The sequence below is a fragment of the Ptychodera flava genome, chromosome 2 (assembly GCF_041260155.1).
Source record: "Ptychodera flava strain L36383 chromosome 2, AS_Pfla_20210202, whole genome shotgun sequence".
Lineage (NCBI taxonomy): Eukaryota > Metazoa > Hemichordata > Enteropneusta > Ptychoderidae > Ptychodera > Ptychodera flava.
Genome location: NC_091929.1, coordinates 49374672 through 49395482, shown reverse-complemented (window position 1 = coordinate 49395482; position 20811 = coordinate 49374672). Strand labels below are relative to the sequence as shown.

At 36.3% G+C, this 20811-nt stretch overlaps 1 protein-coding gene across 5 annotated transcripts in view; it reads left to right on the top strand.

Moving 5' to 3' along the window:
- Nucleotides 1–13615, top strand: part of LOC139122881 (zinc finger protein 493-like) — a 127813-nt gene extending 114198 nt beyond the window's left edge. For 3 of the 5 annotated variants that reach the window (XM_070688749.1, XM_070688731.1, XM_070688740.1), the window contains one exon: nucleotides 10040–13615. In XM_070688749.1, coding sequence (XP_070544850.1) covers nucleotides 10040–12345 — 2306 coding nt within the window. In that variant the 3' untranslated portion in view covers nucleotides 12346–13615. The remainder of the gene's footprint in view (nucleotides 1–10039) is intronic. The other 2 variants (XM_070688712.1, XM_070688722.1) reach the window with 1 other exon arrangement.
- The last annotated feature ends 7196 nt before the right edge of the window (nucleotides 13616–20811 follow it).

Genomic DNA, 20811 nt, shown 5'->3' with positions numbered 1-20811 from the left:
AAAATAAACGGTTCATAGAAGAGTTTAAGACAAAAACCTATTAAGATAACAGTGCTGTTGACTAAGGGACTGGTCAGTTTCTTCAGCCTGGGGGGGGGGCGGTGGATCCGCGGGGGGGGGGGGGGGGGGGGGTGTCACCCTGTTTTTGACTTTGGTGATAGGGGGGGGTCACCATGTTTTTGAAATGCCCAATAGGGGGGGTCAGTGTGTTTTTGAATTTGACACAGGCTCATCATTGCCTAAAATGCTAGTGTCAGCCACAAAATTCATCATTCAGTTGTATTTTTCGGCGCGCCCTTCGGGCGCGTAACTTTAATAATCAGTCATATTTTTCAGCACGCCCAACTTTAACATATCAAGCATACATACATCAGAGATATCTGTATGTTCAATATTTTCAGCGTGCTCTTCAAGCTCATTACTTTAATATATCATACATCTTTCAGCATGCCCTTCAGGTGCATGACTTTAATATACAAGGACATATATATCAGAGATATCAGGATGTTTCATATTTTTGGCGCGCCCTTCGGGCGCCATACTTTAATAAATCAGAGATATCTTGATGTTTGCTAAGTGAAAGTGTACCATTATGAAATCTGCATTTCATATGAAAAGGATGACAAATTCCTGATACTTTTCTGTTCTCTCTGTGAGAATTCAGTATGAGAAAGCAACATGCACAAATATTTCACAATATATATTTGATACAGTGACTTATTTTAGAGATAGAAAAATGACAAGATATCTTTCCTTCTCATTGATGCAATTATTTTCCTTTGTTTCATAGGTTTTCTGTAGAAAGATGCTTTTTTATGAACAAAATAACAGTTAAAAAAGGCAGTTTTTGTCATTATTAGCTGTGCTTTTATGGTTTCAATGTTACACAAGAAAAGGTCCTCTCAGACACTGTACACATCAGATTTGGCTAAAAAAGCTCTCTATGGCTCCTCAGTAGATTTAATTGGATGGTTGGCAAGTCTTAACACCCATCAAAGTTTTTGATTCACTGCTTTTTCCTCTTTGATATTAATGATTGACATCCATTTCTGTACAACAGTTCAGGACATCTGGTTAAGCAGAGAAAGTGTGAAATACATTCACAGCTCATTCAAAATACAGCTCATTCAAAATGTACTGTATTTAAACTTTAAGATTGACACTTTGAAATTCCTATCTTACAACTGACATGTCAACAATTTCACTAAAACATAGAATGACTATTTAAAATATAAATATATGTAAATGTAAATATAATTATATATATATATATATATATATATATATATATATATATATATATATATATATATATATATATATATAATTTATGTCCATCTTTTGTTTTACCTTTGTCGCGCCCGGGGGGGGGGGGGGGGGGGGGGGGGGGTTCTCCCTGTTTGAAATTTGGGATGGGGGGGTCACCCTGTTTTCAAAATTTGGAATAGGGGGGGTCACCCACTTTTTGACGTCGGCAAAAAATAATCCCCCCCCCCCCCCCCCCCCAGGCCGAAGAAACTGACCAGTCCCTAATCATATTTGGTTTTGAACATGTTTTTTTTTACCTCTATGGTTTTAAACTACGCCCGATACAAGGACTAGATGTTACACGACAGCCCAATTGTGCTACTTGCAGTCGACAATCAACCGCTACAACATCTTGCTTGCTCGTTGGTCTTTAACCAAAGTTCACAAGGCCGACTGTTACCACGATATATCGACGCGATAATAAGTGTACATTTTATAAAACAGAGCGGCCTTATCATAACAGTTTTGTCGAGTTGCACGATCCGTCGTGTATACTCTCTAAGGCCGAGAGTAGGCCTTCAAATTGTTTCGATGTATATCGGTACCGTTTTACGCAGGCATGCAAAACTCACCTCATCCTGGGCTGTAGGCCTAAATGTCGCAAAAAAATACGTCTTTTAAGATTTTACGGTGTCGATGGTTTTCAGCAGTATCGAGTGTCTGTCAAACCTTTCAGAGTCATTTAATAACTTTAAGCTTTCAAAGGGCGATGAGACCCAGCAAACGCTCAGGCAAAACTTTTCGATCAGAAAATATGCATTCATTTCCGCGAGTGGCAATTGCTATTCATGTTGTCTGCAATTTCTATAATCGAGTAAAAGTTACGATACTTGTCCTTTTAACTTCACCTGTTTCTTCATGAATGCAACTGAGGCCACATTTAAGCATATTTATTTTTTGAAAAATGTTGAAAGTAATCCATACGTCATATCAGAATACATACTAAGTATTGTCTCCCTTCTGTTTAAAAAATACGTAGTAATCAATGTTTGCATAAAAAAATTATTCATACACTTATGACTGTTTTCAAGGTACTAAGTTATTCACTCACTCTTCTACCACTCGCGTTGGCTAATTTCAGAAGTGATTTTCAGCTTGCCAACCATTTTCAAATCACAATATCACATGCCCTGGTGTAGTGTACATTTGTACAGAGAACACCATTCCCCATAGAAAGTCATGAGAGATAAATTTTCTCGCTTTCATCAGCCACATGTAGCCAGTGCATGAGCCAGTATTCCCCGGCCCCCGGGATGTTTGACATCATTTTATAGTCCGAGAGTGGGGGATTTGACATGGCTAGAAAAATGTCAAATTCTCCTGTTAGTCCCATATTCCCCCCCCCCCCCCCCCCCATGGTGAAAACATTGATAAATGTGTGCGCATGACAATGAGGAAGATGAAGGCTGTGATCTTTTCCAGATTCCAGATCATGTAGATGAATATTTCATGATCATTCACTACACTATTCTGCAATCTATGTGAACAATAGTCTTTTTGAGTCAATACTTACTGACTCTATTGATAAAAGGACATGAAAAATTAAATATTACAACATTCAAAATCATAGTATTGGTGGAGAAGTTGACAACTGCATTTATTGAGGACCGGCAGTTTTCTGTAAGGACCTGGAGCTTTGGCTTGGTGCAGGCCCTTATGACCCGAAGCTATTTTATCTTAATTTCACACACTGGTGAAAATACGTCATTTTTTGGCTCAATACTGCTTTTACTGACTTGGCTGATGGGGAAGTGATATAGTTATTACTGTCTGGCAGGAAAAGGGTATATTGTACTTGTTATTACAATACTGTGATGATTTATTTAAGTGTAATAAAGAATTTCCATGATGTTCAAACTGCATACTTGTGTGTTACCATTGCATTTTGTTCTGAGTGTACAAGTATGTGTGGGTGCATGTGCATGCTTATATACATATGCAAATGCAAATTAATGAATATGCAAATGATTATGCAAATTAGCCGCTATGCTTTGGCTTGATCCTGGGGAGAACACTGCATACTATATATTTTCAAAAAGCAGAGAGTCTATAAAGTTCAGTATAGTAGCAATATTTTACTCAAATGATGAAGAGGGTGTATATTTGAGGTAAAAAACTTCAATTTCGGTAATAATGATAAAAATTAATTTCAGTCAAAAACTTGGCACTATTTTCAGAAATGTAGTATTTCACTTGAAAGAAGAGTATATGTAGCAAAAAACGACTATTTTGTTTTACATTATATATTCTCATTCTATAATGGCAAGGTAGAAATGACTAACACTCTAAACAATTGATCAAAATCATGATAAGCAAAATCAAAATGTCTGTTATTCAAAATGTAGCCAGATATGAACTGTAAATGCTAACGTGTTTCATTATATATTGCAGTTATGTGTAAATTTGAACCTTTGCCACATGTTTGCAACTTCATTGAAAGTATTATGATCAACATAATAAACAATATTCACCACAGATTAACTCTATAGGTCATTAAGATTTCAAATATGTAATTAGCTGAAATAAAAATAATTAATTTCTTTGACTGCTATCATTGTATCACCACTTTATATAGCAAGTGTAATTGCCTTTGGTCAAGTCCTTTAAACTATATATTCCAAACTTTGAAAGCTCAGTAGATATGCAAACTATAAAGTAGCTGACATGAAAACTTAAATGCAAAATGACTTCCAATATTGATATAACCTGGTATAATCATCAATGTACATAGCATGTTATGCCAATTTTGATCAAATAAATCCAAGTATATATCCCTAATTAGGAAAGTTAATTAAATACACAAATTAGGAATTGGCTGAAGCAAAAATGCTTAATGCCTTTCAATAAAGTTAGCCCACATAATAGTACCTTTATGTACATAGCAAGTTTCATCAATTTTGGTCATGTAAATTCAAATATATATCCCTAATTTCAAAAATTCATTAAATATGCAAATTAGGAGCTTGATGAAGTAAAAATGCTTAATGACTTTCAATTATGTCGTATCGTAGCAAGTTTTGTCAACTTTGGTTTAGTCAATACAGATAAATATCCCTGATTATGAAAGTCATTAAATATGCAAATAAGAAATTGGCTAAAGTTCAAATGCCTAGTGACTTTCAATAATGTTATATCATAGTATCTTTAATGTACATAGCCAGTTTCATCAACTTTGGTCTCGTCTATTCAGATAAATACCCCTAATTAGGAAAGTTCATAAAATATGCAAATTAGGAATTGGCTGAACTAAAAATGCTGAATGACATTTATTAATGTTCTATAATAGTATCTTTAATGTACATAGTAAGTTTCATCAATTTTGGTCATATAACTTCAAATATACATCCTTAATTTCAAAAATTCATTAAATATGCCAATTAGGATTTGGATGAAGTAAAAATGCTTAATGACTTTCAATAAGGTTAAATCATAGTATCTTCAATATGCATACCAAGTTTCGTCAATTTTGATCGAGTAAATTCAGATATACTCCTAATTAGGAAATTTCATTAAACATGCAAATTAGTAATTATCTTTCGTCACCCCTTAATATCTTTCAAAGCTGATATATCTTGGTGTGATCAACATTTGTAGCAAATCTCATCAAATGGTGTGCAGTCGTTGTCAATACATATCAGTTTTTTCTAAAATCATTAATTATGCAAATGAGCAAAAAGTAAGCAGGCCACACCCACAAAAAACTAATTAGTTCTTGCCATTTGCAAACTGAATCTATGTTCCAGATTTGATTCTGATCTGATGAGCCGTTTTTGTGATATTGAGTACACAGACAGACAGACAGACAGACACACAGACAGACAGACATCGCTGCGACATATGCTCACGTGTGTCAACACGTGAGCAAAAACTTTAATAGCAAAACAAGCATTTCATTGTGTAGCATTTATGGAACATAATTTGAAAATTTCAGAAAATTTGACCCAGCCAAAATGGAGTTAAATTCTTTGTACATCCTGAAATTGGGAGAAAAGGGAAGCCACAAAACATGGGTGATTTGCACACATTTGCATAAATTAACACTTCTTTATAACGCAACTGAAGACTGGTTGACAAACTTAAAGGTGAACAGGACCAATATTTTAATCATTGGTTAACAAATTAAGTAAAGTGTAATGATATTTGCAGAAAAAGTGATTTTGAGCAAAATACACTGTGTTGGGTGCAGTGCCTCCTTAATACATGGAACAGGGTAACTTTTTGGCCAATGCTTTCTCTTTTCATATCACCTTTAAGTTAGTTCAAATTATGATGAAATTTAATTTGTATTGTTGCGGCATTTTTTGCTTTTTTTGGTAAAATCTGACACCATGTGTGATTGCTTTTAAATTTGATATACAGTTTATTTTGGTTGACCTCAGTTTGATTTGTTCAAATTGTTCAGAAATATGCAAATTTGTATTTTGAGACAATTTTTGTAACTTTTGTTCAAAATATTTTGTTTCACCAAAACTGCTTGTCTGACAGCTTTGATATTTGGTATTCAGGTTCATAAGGATAAGCGAAATATGATGTATTCAAATTATGATGACATCTACAATTTTGTAATTTTTGGGCATTTTTTGCAATTTTTGGTCAAAAAAGTATTTCTCATAAAGTCTTATAGCTTTGATATTTGGTATACAGATTCCTACAGGTAGACTAATTGTTATGTATAGAAATTATGATGAAATCTGCTATTTTGTTCTCGTGGGGCAATTTTCACCATTTTTGTCAAAAAATTTGATTTTCAAACTTGTCTGATAGCTTCAGTTTACATGTTCTAAAGGATGATCTTAAGGTGGTATGTTCAAATTATGATGAAATCTTCAATAGTATATTTATGCCTGTTCTAGTCAGTCCAAAGAAATGAGCTATCAAAGATTTCCACCTTCTTCATCAAACACGTACATCTCAGATATAACATGCTGGAGCTATTTCAGTGGCTAGGTCGATTTTTAATGTTCATGCACAGACTCAGGATAGTTTAAACCTATGACTAAAGTTGTCAGCTAGCTTACCATGTGTTTTTAGCTCCCATATAATATGCATATGTATATATGCAAATGGGAGGTATTCGTATAAGGTGGAAAAATGTCGTATGTATATATGTATGTATGTATGTATGTATGTCCGTCCACATCAAAAACTCCTAAACCGTAGCACCTACTGTCTTAGTATTTGGTGTACAGGTGCACCTAGGGGTGGAGATGTGAATTTGTTCAAATGAACATGTCAGTGCCAAAAATATGCAAATGAGGGGAAAAAAAGGAAAAATCCTGCAAATGGCTAAAACTCAGTAAGCAGTGGTCAGATTTGGTTGAAACTTGGTATGCAGATTTTTTTTAGGTATTCTAAAGTATGTGTGCAAAAATTGGGATGAAATTTGCATGTTTGTATTTTTAGGGTATTTTTTTCCGTTTTTAGTCAAAAAATCTTGTTCTCTGAAATCGCTCATCTGATTGCTATGAAACTTCATATTCATGTTCCTCAGAATGACCTCAGTCATGCTTGTGCAAATTGTATTGATATTGTCATATTTGTAATTTTGGGGCAATTTTCATAATTTTTGATAAAAAAAATTTTTATCCAAAAACTACTGATTTGATAGCTTTGATATTTGGTATACAGGTATCTAAGATTAATCCCAATATAATGTATTGAAGGTATGTTGAAACTGGCAATTTTTTTATTTTGGGGCAATTTTTGCCTTTTTTGGTCAAAAAATTTTTCTCCTAAAACTTGTGATCTGGTAGCTTTGATATCTAGTGTACAGGTTCCTAGGGTTTATGTTAATTTGATATTTTTAAAATTAGGATGAAATCTGCAATTTTGTATTTTGGGGTGCAATTTTTCTCATTTTTGGTCAAAAAATTTGTTTCTCAAAATTTACCAGTCTTATTGCTTTGATATTTAGTAAACAGGTTCTTAGGGTTTTTGTTAATAAGATATATTGAAATTAAGTTGAAATCCGGAATTTTGAATTTTGGGGGCAACTTTGCAAAACTTTCAGTTTTACTGGGATATCTTTCATTTTGTATTTTTAAGATTTTTTTTGGTAATTTTATACCTACTGGAACTAAGAGTATATAATGTGGTGATTTAGTAAGCATTTAATATGGTAAACTGTATTTGGTGTTGAAATGCAGTAAAAAAATCCTGGCAGATTTTGAAAAAATTCCAAACAAATAAATAAAAAATTCAGCCAGAGAAGGTTTGACAAAACGAAAAGATGAGAGAGTGGGGAAAAAAGAATGTACAATGGATACTGTAATGTACCTCATCGATCTTCCAGACACCGTCCCTTATCAAATAGTCCACCCCGATGTATTTTTGTGCGCAATTAACCATGCAGTGTATTTTAGTTTAAGATCTCAAGTTAGGTAAGGATTTGAAAGGGATGGTCAAGTTCACCACAGTTTAATTTTATCTCTTGTTTCATCATCCTTGTGTAATTGGTTAAGTTTGTAAGTTGTTCCAGATGTGGATGCACCAGCTGTTCTGGAAGAAAACAATGTTTACTTTTCCATGTAGGGTTTCTGAGTTGATGATTGTATGTTGAAATTTCTCCATGTATCTGGTGTACAGGCAAAGTGTAAACATTTGTTGCATGTTATGTATTTCAGTCTATGTCAAATATTGTAAATGAAAAATCAAGAACAGTTTGCTGTGTGCTTGTAAAAGATAACATATTTGTCAATACATAAACTGCCTTGCAGATTGATTGTCTTAAAGATTATCACAGGAGTAGAAAAGGAAAAGAAACTAATCAACTAATCAAATTCCTGTAACATATTCACTCTCAGTGCCTGTATAAGTCTATACTTAACTATTTTATCATAACATTCAGCTGTTCGTTATCTCCATGAGCCAAGGCACACTTTGGGTCAATGTCATCACTCTGATAACTATATGGGAGCGAACAGTGATGTTGTCACTATTTTTTAAACATAATTTCTCAATATCGAATTCGGTCCAGTTGTAATTAATAAAATTGGTCAATTAATAAAAATGGGAAAATTCACAAACAGAGAGATATGTTGCCACTGACAGGTAACTTTTTAGCTCCGCTGTCAGCGACGCGGAGCTTATCAAATAGGCTGATTTTCCGTCGTCGTCGTCGTTGTCCGTCAATAATTGCCTTCTCCTCTGAAACCGCAAGTCCAATTGCTTTGAAATTTTATATGCAGTTCACTTTGGGTGACTTCACTTAAGTTTGTTCAAATCGTGGTGAAATTTGCATATTTGTATTTTTGGGGCATTTTTTGTGTTTTTCGTAAAAAAAATCTTCTCCTCTGAAACCGCTTGTCCGATTGCTTTGAAATTTGATATGCAGTTTACTTAGGGTGATTTCAGTCAGATTTATTCAAATCGTGGTGAAATTTGCACATTTGTATTTTTAAGGCAATTTTAGTCATTTTTGGTCAAAAAATCTTTAAAAATCTTCTTCTTCAAAACTACCAGTCAGATAGCTTTGATATTTGGTACATATGTCCCTAGGGATGATCTATTTCAGATTTGTTCAAATTGTGCAGAAATATGCAAATTTGCATTTTTAGTGCAATTTATGCCATTTTTGGTCAAAAAATGTATTTCTCAAAAAGTACGGGTCTGATAGGTTTGAAATTTGGTATACAGGTTTCTATAGATGAACTAAATTATATTTATTGAAATAATGATGAAATCCGCAATTTTGATTTTTTGGAGCAATTTTTCCAAATTTTGGTCGAAAAATGTGTTTCTCAAAAAGTACTGGTCTAACAGCTTTGAAATTTGGTATACAGGTTTCTATGCACGTACTAAATTTGATCTTTTGAAATTATGATGAAATCTGCAATTTTTATTTTTGTGGGCAATTGTTGCCTTTTTTGGTCAGAAAGTTTTATTCTCAAAAAACTACTCATTAGATAGCTTTTGTTGACATGTTCTTAGGGATGATCCAATGTGATATATTCAAAGTATGATGAAATCTTCAATTGTGTATTTTTGCAGCTTATTTTAGCCACTTTTTTCTGGCCACTGCATTGAGCTATCAAAGATGTCCACCTTCTTCATCAACATGTGTCAAAAAAAGTTATTCTGTACATAAACACAGCGGAGCTATATCGGCCGCAAGGTCGCTTGTTACATATTACGTGCAACTGCAACCAAATACAGTAGGGTAGCCAAATATTGTGTACATTATTTCTATGTATGCAATATGATGTTACAAGAGGACACCTTTACTTTGGTATGATAGAATTTAACAGGCTGTAAAGGTATTGTGTAAGTGTCTGTGTCTGTTGCAACAGCTGCCACCCATCACATACTCAGTAGAGGGTACATCAAAATGTGTTCAAATGCTACTGACTATGAATATCACAAGCTACATTTAAGGTCATGAGGAGCTATTAAATATCATATATACACTCAATCTGGCTTGCAAAATGTAGCCAATTGTGAGCAAAATGTCATTGGTGCTATTTTTCTTATTTACATAAGTCCAATAAGCAGTCCTTTCCTGCTCTTCGACATTTAATTCAGTAAATGACTTATCAGATTTTAATTTACAGCCTCAGATACCTATTCTCATGAATGCAACAAAAGTATCCATTCGTATTAATCAATGTGAAGGTATATCAAGTGCTTGTAGAATAATCATTACAATTTATATTCACAGCTGTGCAAACTAGTGTGACCCTTGTATGAAATATTCCTTCAATGCACTTTTCTATACCCTTCTCTCTACAAACAGGAGCATCAATGATCATACAGAGTCTTGTCCAAAATGGTCATGTCACCTTGGAGTATGGCAGCCTTAACACAGAAAACAATAGAGAAGACTTTTCTGCACAGCATGATCACGTTGACAACCAATGTACAGAAGACAAAGATTCCTTCAGTTTGTCTGAGAGTCATCTGAATAATGATGAAAATAACTCACAGAATGCACTGGTACAGGTATGCAGTAATAAGAGCCAGGAGTGTGAAAGAGGTGATTGGAAAACAAGGCTTGTAAAGGATTGCCCATTGCAGATAAAAGAGTCTTATTTCTGTTCAGAAAGTGGGACGACATCAGTTTGGAAATGTGGACTAAATCGCCATATTGAAAGAAATAACAGACCTCATGAATGCACGGATTGTGGTGAAACATTCAATGAAAAGGACAGTCTTAGGAAGCACAGACTGATCCATTCAGGCCTCAGACAGTATGAATGTAAAGAGTGTGGTAAAACATTCACACAAAAGGCTCAGCTTAGTACACACTATTTGGTCCATTCAAACCTCAGACCATATAAATGTAAAGTATGTGGTAAAACATTCAATTATAGAAACTCTCTCAGGGTGCATGGTTTTGTCCATTCAGGATTCAGGCCATATGAATGCAAAGAGTGTGGTAAAAAATTTACATGTAATCGCAATCTTACAAAGCACAAACTGATCCATTCAGGAGTCAAACCTCATGAATGTGAAGTGTGCTGTAAGACATTCTCAAGTAAGAGCTCTCTTAGCACGCACAGACTGATCCATTCAGGCCTCAGACCCTATAATTGCAAAGACTGTGGTAAAACATTCACACAAAAGAGCAATCTTAGGACACATCAAGTCACGCACTCTGGTGTACGTGTCAGAAAGTATAAATGTGAGAAGTGTGATAAAACATTCTTAGCAAAGAGCAGTCTTACGAAGCACAAACTGATCCATACTGGTTTCAAACCATATGAATGCAAAGAGTGTGGTAAGACATTCGCAAACAAGTCCGATCTTACGAAGCACAGTATGGTTCACACAGGCCTCAGACCATATGAATGCAAAGAGTGTGGTAAAACGTTTACACAAAAGGTCCATCTTAAAACACACAAATTAGCCCATTCAAACATAAGACCATATGAATGTGAAGTTTGTGGTGATACATTCAAAGCTAGGGGAGCTCTTGCGGTGCACAGTTTGATCCATTCAGGCCTCAGACCATATGAATGCAAAGAGTGTGGTAAAACATTTACACGTAAGGGCGATCTTAGGCCGCACAGACTGATCCATTCAGGAGTCAAACCTCATGAATGTGAAGTGTGCGGTAAGACATTCTCACGTAATGAACATCTTAACATGCACAGACTAATCCATTCAGGCCTCAGACCATATGAATGCAAAGAGTGTGGTAAAAGATTCACACAAAAGAGCAATCTTAGGAAACACCAAATCACACACTCTGGTGTACGTGTCAGCACATATGAATGCAAGGAGTGTGGTAAAGCATTCTCAGCAAAGAGCAGTCTTACGAAGCACAGACTGATCCATTCGGGTGTCAAACCATTTCAATGCAAAGAGTGTGGTAAGACTTTCAGACAAAAGGCTGGTCTTATGACGCACAGTGTGGTCCATTCAAACCTCAGACCCTATGGATGTGAAGTATGTGGTAAAGCATTCAAAGATAGAAGCACTCTTAGGAAGCACAGAATGACACATTCAGGCTTTAGACCATATGAATGCAAAGAGTGTGATAAAACATTTAAACGTAGCGATGATCTTACGAAGCACATACTGACTCATTCAGGCCTCAGACCGCATGAATGCAAAGAGTGTGGTAAAACATTCACACAAAAGAGCAGTCTTAATGTGCACATGTTAGTTCATTCAAACCTCAGACCACATGAATGTGAAGAATGCGGTAAAACATTCAAAGATAGAGGCGCTCTTACGAAGCATAGAAAGATTCATTTAGGCCTCAGCAGATCGTATGAATGCAACGAGTGTGGTAAAACATTCACAAAACAGAGCAATCTTACCGCGCATAATGTGGTCCATTCAAACCTCAGACCATATGAATGTGAAGTATGTGATAAAACGTTCAAAGACAGAAGCAGACTTATGAAGCACAGAATAATCCATTCAAACCTTAGACCATATGAATGTGAAGTATGTGATAAAGCATTCAAAGATAAAAGGAATCTAAAGAAGCACAAATTAACCCATTCCGGCATCAGACCATATGAATGCAAGGAGTGTGGTAAAACATTCACGGAAGAAGGCAATCTTACAAAACACAGACTGATCCATTAAGGCCTTAGTCTTGATGAATGAGAAGAGTGTCGTAAGACATTCATGTAAAAGGGCAATCTTAGGACTCACCAATTGAGCCACTCTGATGTCAAACCATACAAATTGGTTGAGTGTGGTAAATAATTCACACAAAAGGGCTGTCTTATTATTATGAGGCACATATTGATCCACTTACATCTCAGCTGTAGGAATATGACGAGTGTGATAAAACCATCATCGATACATGTACTCTTAGGTTGTACAGATTGATCCATTTGTGCAGTCATACCACATATATGCCAAGTTTGCAATACAACATTTGCACTCAAGTATTCTCCAGCCTACTCAAATATCAGACCACATAAATGTAAAGAGTGTGGTTGAGAACTTTGTTATATGGATGCATATGGATGACTGTTCATATTGTGGTGAAATCTGCATATTTTGTATTTTAGGGTATTCGTCCTCCTCAAAGGGATAAGAGCTCTTTTTGTAAACTGGTTGTAAGAATGTTGTAAACTTTGATCATAGAGGTCCAGAGGGATGACCTTCATCAGTTTTGTTAAAATTGTGATTGTAAAACTGTTATTTCTGAGTCCGCATGGCATTAGCTTAAATTTGTTGACATGGAGATCTTCAGGGTTTACAGGTACGCATTGGGCGTAACGGAAAAAACATTTTTTTGAAATAACGACGAACTCTATTGAACATGTTACATTTTTATTGGTACAGCCTTGAAAGAAACAATTGATGCTACATAACTGATAGAATGTTGGACAACATATTGCAAAATCATGAACATTTTTATCAGCAAACATTTTATTTTTTGGCCTGGATTAACTACGCATTGGAGGGAAATAACGTGTGCTCATTTCTTTGTTACGGAGACTGCGTCTGTTTTCAATGTGTATATGATTATGCAGACGTTAATTTGCTTTGTAGAGTAATTATGCGTGAAGTACGCAGAATTTTGCGTTAACGCAAGCTTTGTATCGGCTTTTTACTTTTTTCGATTTAATCATTTTAAAGTCACATTTTAAGCTTTTTTGTGAAAATCAGTATTTTCAATTTGTCCTTTAAACCACTGATTTGATCATTTAGTTGTTTTGCATGGGTGTTCGGTACGTTTAAATGTGGCCAGAAATGTTCAAAATGTGGTGATGCATGCCTTGTATTATTTTGAAAATTTTTGTCTTTTTTAGTTTATTTTTAGTTGATTTTAAGTTTATTTTGCTTAAGTTACTGTCTGCGAAAGCGCGTAATTCAATAATAAAATGTGAGTTGAAAAATCAAAAGTGACTCCATCTTCTTTTAACACGACTTGACCTAATTTGGGATAGTTAGGTTTTCATATTTTGCAAATTTCTCAAACGTTTTAGTTGCCATATAGCTGAATGTTGCAATATAGCCAATTACTCATAAAAACAAATGTGTAATATAAAAAGACAAGCAGATGAGGCAACATTTGCAGATTAAATCGACATAACTTCACCGTCCAATTATCCCAAATTAGTTCCAATCGTGTTTTTAAAGACTTTTCTGTTAAAGATATTAAACTTTTCCTGGTGTGTTTGAACATGTCTCTTAAATATTAAGTTGACTTCGACTTCTATCTGGCATCTTTCCTCTTATGGCTATCATGATTATAAACATGGTCATTATAATTTTCGTTTCTTTCTTCTTTTCAATTCTGATTAAAATTTAGTGACAAGTGAATTTAAAATTTCTCTCCCAACATAGGTGAAGAGTGTACGTTGGGAGAGAGTTGCATCTGGTCATATACTGATAGCATCCTTGTTGTGTTTCTCAGGACATCTACATACGTTTGAAACAACAACACTGCAGTACGTTACGGTATGTTCATCGAATTTTATTGGTCAATAACAACATGACCAATATCAACATAAACAACAATACAAACGACAAGACCAACAACAACAACCGGATTTCTTGGTTCCCTATGGGAACACCGGAATTCTGAGTGAGCTTCATGATCAGCTATTTCGCCTCCAGTTAAACTCGGAGTTTAGGCTTTTACAGACTAAATTTTCTTTGGCTTATTGATGTTGTTTTTGTTATTTCCGAATCTGTCTAAATGTCATTGAACGAGACGGCTGAACTTTCCAAGTTTCTGTAAGGGTTAATGATCGTTACGAATTTTCCTACATCTTGGTTAAAACTCCGTTTTCAGGGACATTCACTGTATTTACGTCATTGATACCTAAGTATCAAGGATACAGGTAGAAACTTGTACTAGTGACATCTATTGTCACGGCAGTAGAGTGAATTCGTATCATCAATACCTAGCTCACATAGTGAAGTATTGACAACTCATTATGGAAGACGCTATCTGACGATGGCCGTCCAAGAACCGGCAGCCGGCTACCATGACGACGACCCATGACCCGATAACGACAAAATGATGCTTGGAATTCGACTACGAGATACAAGACTCCGGTAAGAACTGATTCTGTGAAACATGACAGACACCAACAGCTCAACAAATCACTTAAGGGAGCAGACAACGTTTGAAAAATATCAACTTTGAGGAACGACTTAGAACAACTAAGAACACCGATGATGTGGCCACGAAATGTGAAAACCAATCGGCATGAACAGGACCCTGGGATGAATACATAAGGGAAATGTTGTATACGATGATGTCACCTGTGCAGATTATGTTTGTTTGTTTATTTCACCAGCGAAAAGGTTACAAGACACATCGTACAGTGAAACAATAGAAACAAATAATGGTAATAGCAAGTTACAACAGTGTTTGTCATCAAAATGTTTTAACATCCCTGGTGAGGACCGTGGAAATAGTTCTTACAAACCAGTCAAGTCCATGGCCCAAATATACTAATAATAAGGAATGATAGAACATGACTTCAAGGTGACGAAGCATTTAAGATAAATAAATGAAGCAAGCCCATACAACAGAAATATATCGAGTGGGAGGGGAAAATATTGCATGAAAATATAAGTCAGAGTAAAGGGAGTACAGAGTCGTAAATAAATGAGACTATGTAATGTCAATTTATGTCTAGTAGATATTTCTTGAGTTGCGTCTTGAAGGAATGCCAATTTGTTAAGTTTTTGATGGTATGTGGAAGGGAATTCCAATGTTTTACTGCAGCATACTTGATATTATGTTGACTGATTGTAAGCTTCACTTTGGGTATAGGGAGATTTTTCTTAATCTTAGAGCGGGTATGATAGCCATGAGGTACGAGCCAATATTTTAATTATTTTAGCCAATTGAGAAATATTAGTTGATTAGTGATTGGAGGCCTAAATAATTTAATCTAATTAGGATGCTACAATTTCTTTTAAAAAGGGATGATCACCCACTTTCTTTACCGGAGGTAGCTGAGCATCTCTGATGTTTAAACTTTACACTTCAATAATAAACCACCATCGATTGACACCCAAAAACTTTGTGAGTGTCTACTCTGTCCAAGATCTTAACGTACCTCTCGGCGAGATGAGATATATTTGAAGATGTTTCGGGTACTGTTGCTGCATTAGTAGACGCCTACTTCGAAAATGCAGCAAAGTTTCAGTTTGCCCGTACCCTACTGGAACACTTAAAAGAGGCTCCAAGCTCTGATTCACTGCGATCATATCGATAGCTCACAAACCAAACGACCCTTTTCAGAGCCACCAAATATTCTAAAAAGAGATTTGCCTGCGCCTCGAAGACATATATTCGGATTCTCAAATTTCTACATTTCTTTTCTGATCTACCACTTGAAGCTCTTGGAGAAAGAAAAACTTTCACGGTGCTAGTTTTTCAAAAATCAAAAAATTAATTTTCTCTCATCGAGTTATCACAGGGATGCATGGAGACCATTTTGAATTCAAATATCACAAAACGTTAGGTGATTTGTTTCGCTATTTCCAAACTTTGCACGGTGACCCCCTGACTTTTATTGTGGTTTTGGTGAGGGAATTGTGGAAATTGTCATTTAGGAAAGTTTGAGCGAAAGTTTAAGTCTTTCACTTTCGAGGCGCGTCCTCGGACTTTCACAATCTGACATTTTTGGCAAATTGCGATAGCTGACAGCGTTCAAATGAAAGCGACTACAGTCCATATGTGTGCGCGCTTCTTTTTGCATTTTCCCGCACAAAGATGTATAATTGTTCGTTTAAACCGCAAAAGAGCTACATTTTATCCAGCGCACTGAAAAAGTAACACTTCATAAACCATAGCAACTATATCAACAATAGCACAGGGTCAATAGTGTAAGTACAGGGACACTTGAGTGGCTTGGCCCTAGTGATGGCAATCGTCCCGGAAATATTAGCAATTTTATCAGCATCTCTGTGTATTCGACGAATTTGCATTTTCCAAGGGATTCCAGGGGCGGCTACCCTCCCCCCCTTTCTGCCCCCGCTGGCTTTGGCTGAGGTAAGTTGATACGGGCGGCGGAAGGAAGGGGGTGTGGGGTGTTCATAGATAGCTATAAAACTCTGTTACTAACACTGGGATGCATTGTTTAAGTGCCGCTACAGCTCACCGTTTCCGAATAGGGGAATGGCTGGCGAAATGTCGTAGGTATAAGTCTTATAGAAACAGTGTAGGTGCTCATAGCATGGATGTCTATTTTTTACATCCATGCTCATAGATACCGCCGTTTATTCCTGACACATGGATGTTAGTTGTTACATAATGCCTGGTTTTGTTCGTAATAACGACATCTCTGTACACATATTTACAGTGGTTATTTACATACAATTAGCTACTATTATTATACTGTAATACTTTATCTTTATTGAAGAAAATTTGAACTTATTTTTGTATCACACTTTTATTGTCACAAATGTGATGTAAATCCTATATTTACAAGCAAGCAATAAAATATTATTATTAGGGGCCCAAGCCTACCGGCTGGGCCCCTATTGGTTTTATAGGAGTTCAATATTTAGGGGCCCAAGCCTACCGGCTGGGCCCCTATTGGTTTCGTAGGAATTCAACTTTCTTCTTCTTCTTTTTCTTCCGCTCTTTTTTTGTCGACCTAGAACTCAAACACCGCTTACCGCAAACTTCTGAAACTTGCAGGGCTAATAGGTACCTATGAGATCTCGTGCACCTGGGTATACAAATTTCGATTGGTCACGTGACCTGGCGGCCATATTGGATTTTCCAAAAATCTAAAAATGGCTTCTCCAGAATACTTAGGGGTCTAGTCGATTTGAAATTTTTTGTACAGCAAGCATGGCCTAAGGTCTTAAGAATTTGCCAATAAAATCGCATGCGGTCACGTGACCTTGGCCGCCATATTGGATTTTTGAAAAATACCCATTTAATCTTTAAAAATCTTCTTCTCCAGAACCAAAACACCGATTCGACTGAAATTTCACATGTAACATCTTAAGTGTGATCTCTTTCAAGTTTGCGAAAGGCGTTTTGATCGGTCACGTGGTTTGGCCGCCATATTGGATTTTGCGAAAATCGTGATTTAATCTTTAAAAATCTTCTTCTCCAGAACCAACACACTGATTCAACTGAAATTTGATATGTAACATCTTAAGTGTGATCTCTTTCAAGTTTGCGAAAGGCGTTTTGATCGGTCACGTGGTCTGGCCGCCATATTGGATTTTTGCGAAAATCGTGATTTAATCTTTAAAAATCTTCTTCTCCAGAACCAACACATCGATTTGACTGAAATTTGACATGTAACATCTTAAGTGTGATCTCTTTGAAGTTTGCGAAAGGCGTTTTGATCGGTCACGTGGTTTGGCCGCCATATTGGATTTTTGCGAAAATCATGATTTAATCTTTAAAAATCTTCTTCTCCACAGCCAACACACCGATTTGACTTAAATTTGACATGTAACATCTTAAGTGTTGTCCCTTTCAAGTTTGCAAAAGGCGTTTTGATCGGTCACGTGGTTTGGCCGCCATATTGGATTTTGTGAAAATCGTGATTAATCTTTAAAAATCTTCTTCTCCAGAACCAACACACCGATTGAGCTGAAATTTTATGTGTAACATCTTGAGTTTGATCTCTTTCAAGTTTGCGAAAGGCATTTTGATCGGTCACATGGTTTTGCCGCCATATTGGATTTTCCATAAAATATTAAATTCCAAGTGAAACGTACAGTAACTATTAGATGATGTTCAAAATCCTACTTTTGCAAGCTCGAATTTTGCACATAATATCATTAGTGCAAGATTTTTCAACCATGTTAACCGCTTGGGCCCCGCCAACGCTGCTTGCAGCTTTAATTAGGGGCCCAAGCCTACCGGCTGGGCCCCTATTGGTTTCGTAGGAGTTCAACTTTCTTCTTCTACTGCTTCTTCTTCCGCTCTTTTTTTGTCGACCTAGAACTCAAACACCGCTTACCGCAAACTTCTGAAACTTGCAGGGCTAATAGGTACCTATGAGATCTCGTGCACCTGGGTATACAAATTTCGATTGGTCACGTGACCTGGCGGCCATATTGGATTTTCCAAAACCTAAAAATGGCTTCTCCAGAAGACCCAGGGGTCTAGTCGATTTGAAATTTTTTGTATAGCAAGCATGGCCTAAGGTCTTCAGAATTTGCCAATAAAATCGCATGCGGTCACGTGACCTTGGCCGCCATATTGGATTTTGCGAAAATCGTGATTTAATCTTTAAAAATCTTCTTCTCCAGAACCAAAACACCGATTTGACTGAAATTTCACATGTAACATCTTAAGTGTGATCTCTTTCAAGTTTGCGAAAGGCGTTTGATCGGTCACGTGGTTTGGCCGCCATATTGGATTTTGCAAAAATCGTGATTAATCTTCAAAAATCTTCTTCTCCAGAACCAAAACACCGATTCGACTGAAATTTACATGTAACATCTTAAGTGTGATCTCTTTCAAGTTTGCGAAAGGCGTTTGATCGGTCACGTGGTCTGGCCGCCATATTGGATTTTTGCGAAAATCGTGATTTAATCTTTAAAAATCTTCTTCTCCAGAACCAACACACTGATTCGACTGAAATTTGACATATAACATCTTAAGTGTGATCTCTTTCAAGTTTGCGAAACGCGTTTTGATCGGTCACTTGGTCTGGCCGCCATATTGGATTTTGCGAAAAATCTGATTTAATTGTTGAAAATCTTCTTCTCCAGAACCAATACACCGATTCGACTGAAATTTGACATGTAACATCTTAAGTGTGATCTCTTTCAAGTTTGCGAAAGGCGTTTTGATCGGTCACATGGTTTGGCCGCCATATTGGATTTTGCGAAAATCGTGATTTAATCTTTAAAAATCTTCTACTCCAGAACCAATACACAGATTCGATTGAAATTTGACATGTAACATCTTAAGTGTGATCTCTTTCAAGTTTGCGAAAGGCCTTTGATCGGTCACGTGGTTTGGCCGCCATATTGGATTTTTCGAAATCGTGATTTAATCTTTAAAAATCTTCTTCTCCCGAACAAACATCGAATTGACTGAAATTTTGCATATACCATCTTTAAAGTGATGTTTTTCAAGTTTGTGAAATAGGTTTTGATCGGTCTCGTGGTTTGGCCGCCATATTGGATTTTCCGTAAAATATTAAATTCCAAGTGAAACGTACAGTAACTATTAGATGATGTTCAAAATCCTACTTTTTCAAGCTCGAATTTTGCACATAATATCATTATTGCAAGATTTTTCAACCATGTTCACCGCTTGGGCCCCGCCAATGCTGCTTGCAGCTTTAATCTTCTTCTTCTTCTTCCGCTCTTTTTTGTCGACCTAGAACTCAAACACCGCTTACCGCAAACTTCTAAAACTTGCAGGGCTAATAGGTATCTATGAGATCTCGTGCACCTGGGTATACAAATTTCGATTGGTCACGTGACCTGGCGGCCATATTGGATTTTCCAAAAACCTAAAAATGGCTTCTCCAGAAGACCCAGGGGTCTAGTCGATTTGAAATTTTTTGTATAGCAAGCATGGCCTAAGGTCTTCAGAATTGCCAATAAAATCGCATGCGGTCACGTGACCTTGGCCGCCATATTGGATTTTTGAAAAATACCCATTTAATCTTTAAAAATCTTCTTCTCCAGAACCAAAACACCGATTCGACTGAAATTTGACATGTAACATCTTAAGTGTCATCTTTCAAGTTTGCGAAAGGCGTTTGATCGGTCACGTGGTTTGGCCGCCATATTGGATTTTGCGAAAATCGTGATTTAATCTTTAAAAATCTTCTTCTCCAGAACCAACACCCCGATTTGACTGAAATTTGACATGTAACATCTTTAGTGTGATCTCTTTCAAGTTTGCGAAAGGCGCTTTGATCGGTCACGTGGTCTGGCCGCCATATTGGATTTTTGCGAAAATCGTTATTTAATCTTCAAAAATCTTCTTCTGCAGAACAAAACACCGATTCAGACTGAAATTTTACATGTAACATCTTAAGCGTGATCTCTTTCAAGTTTGCGAAAGGCGTTTTGATCGGTCACTTGGTTTGGCCGCCATATTGGATTGTGAGAAAATCGTGATTTAATCTTCAA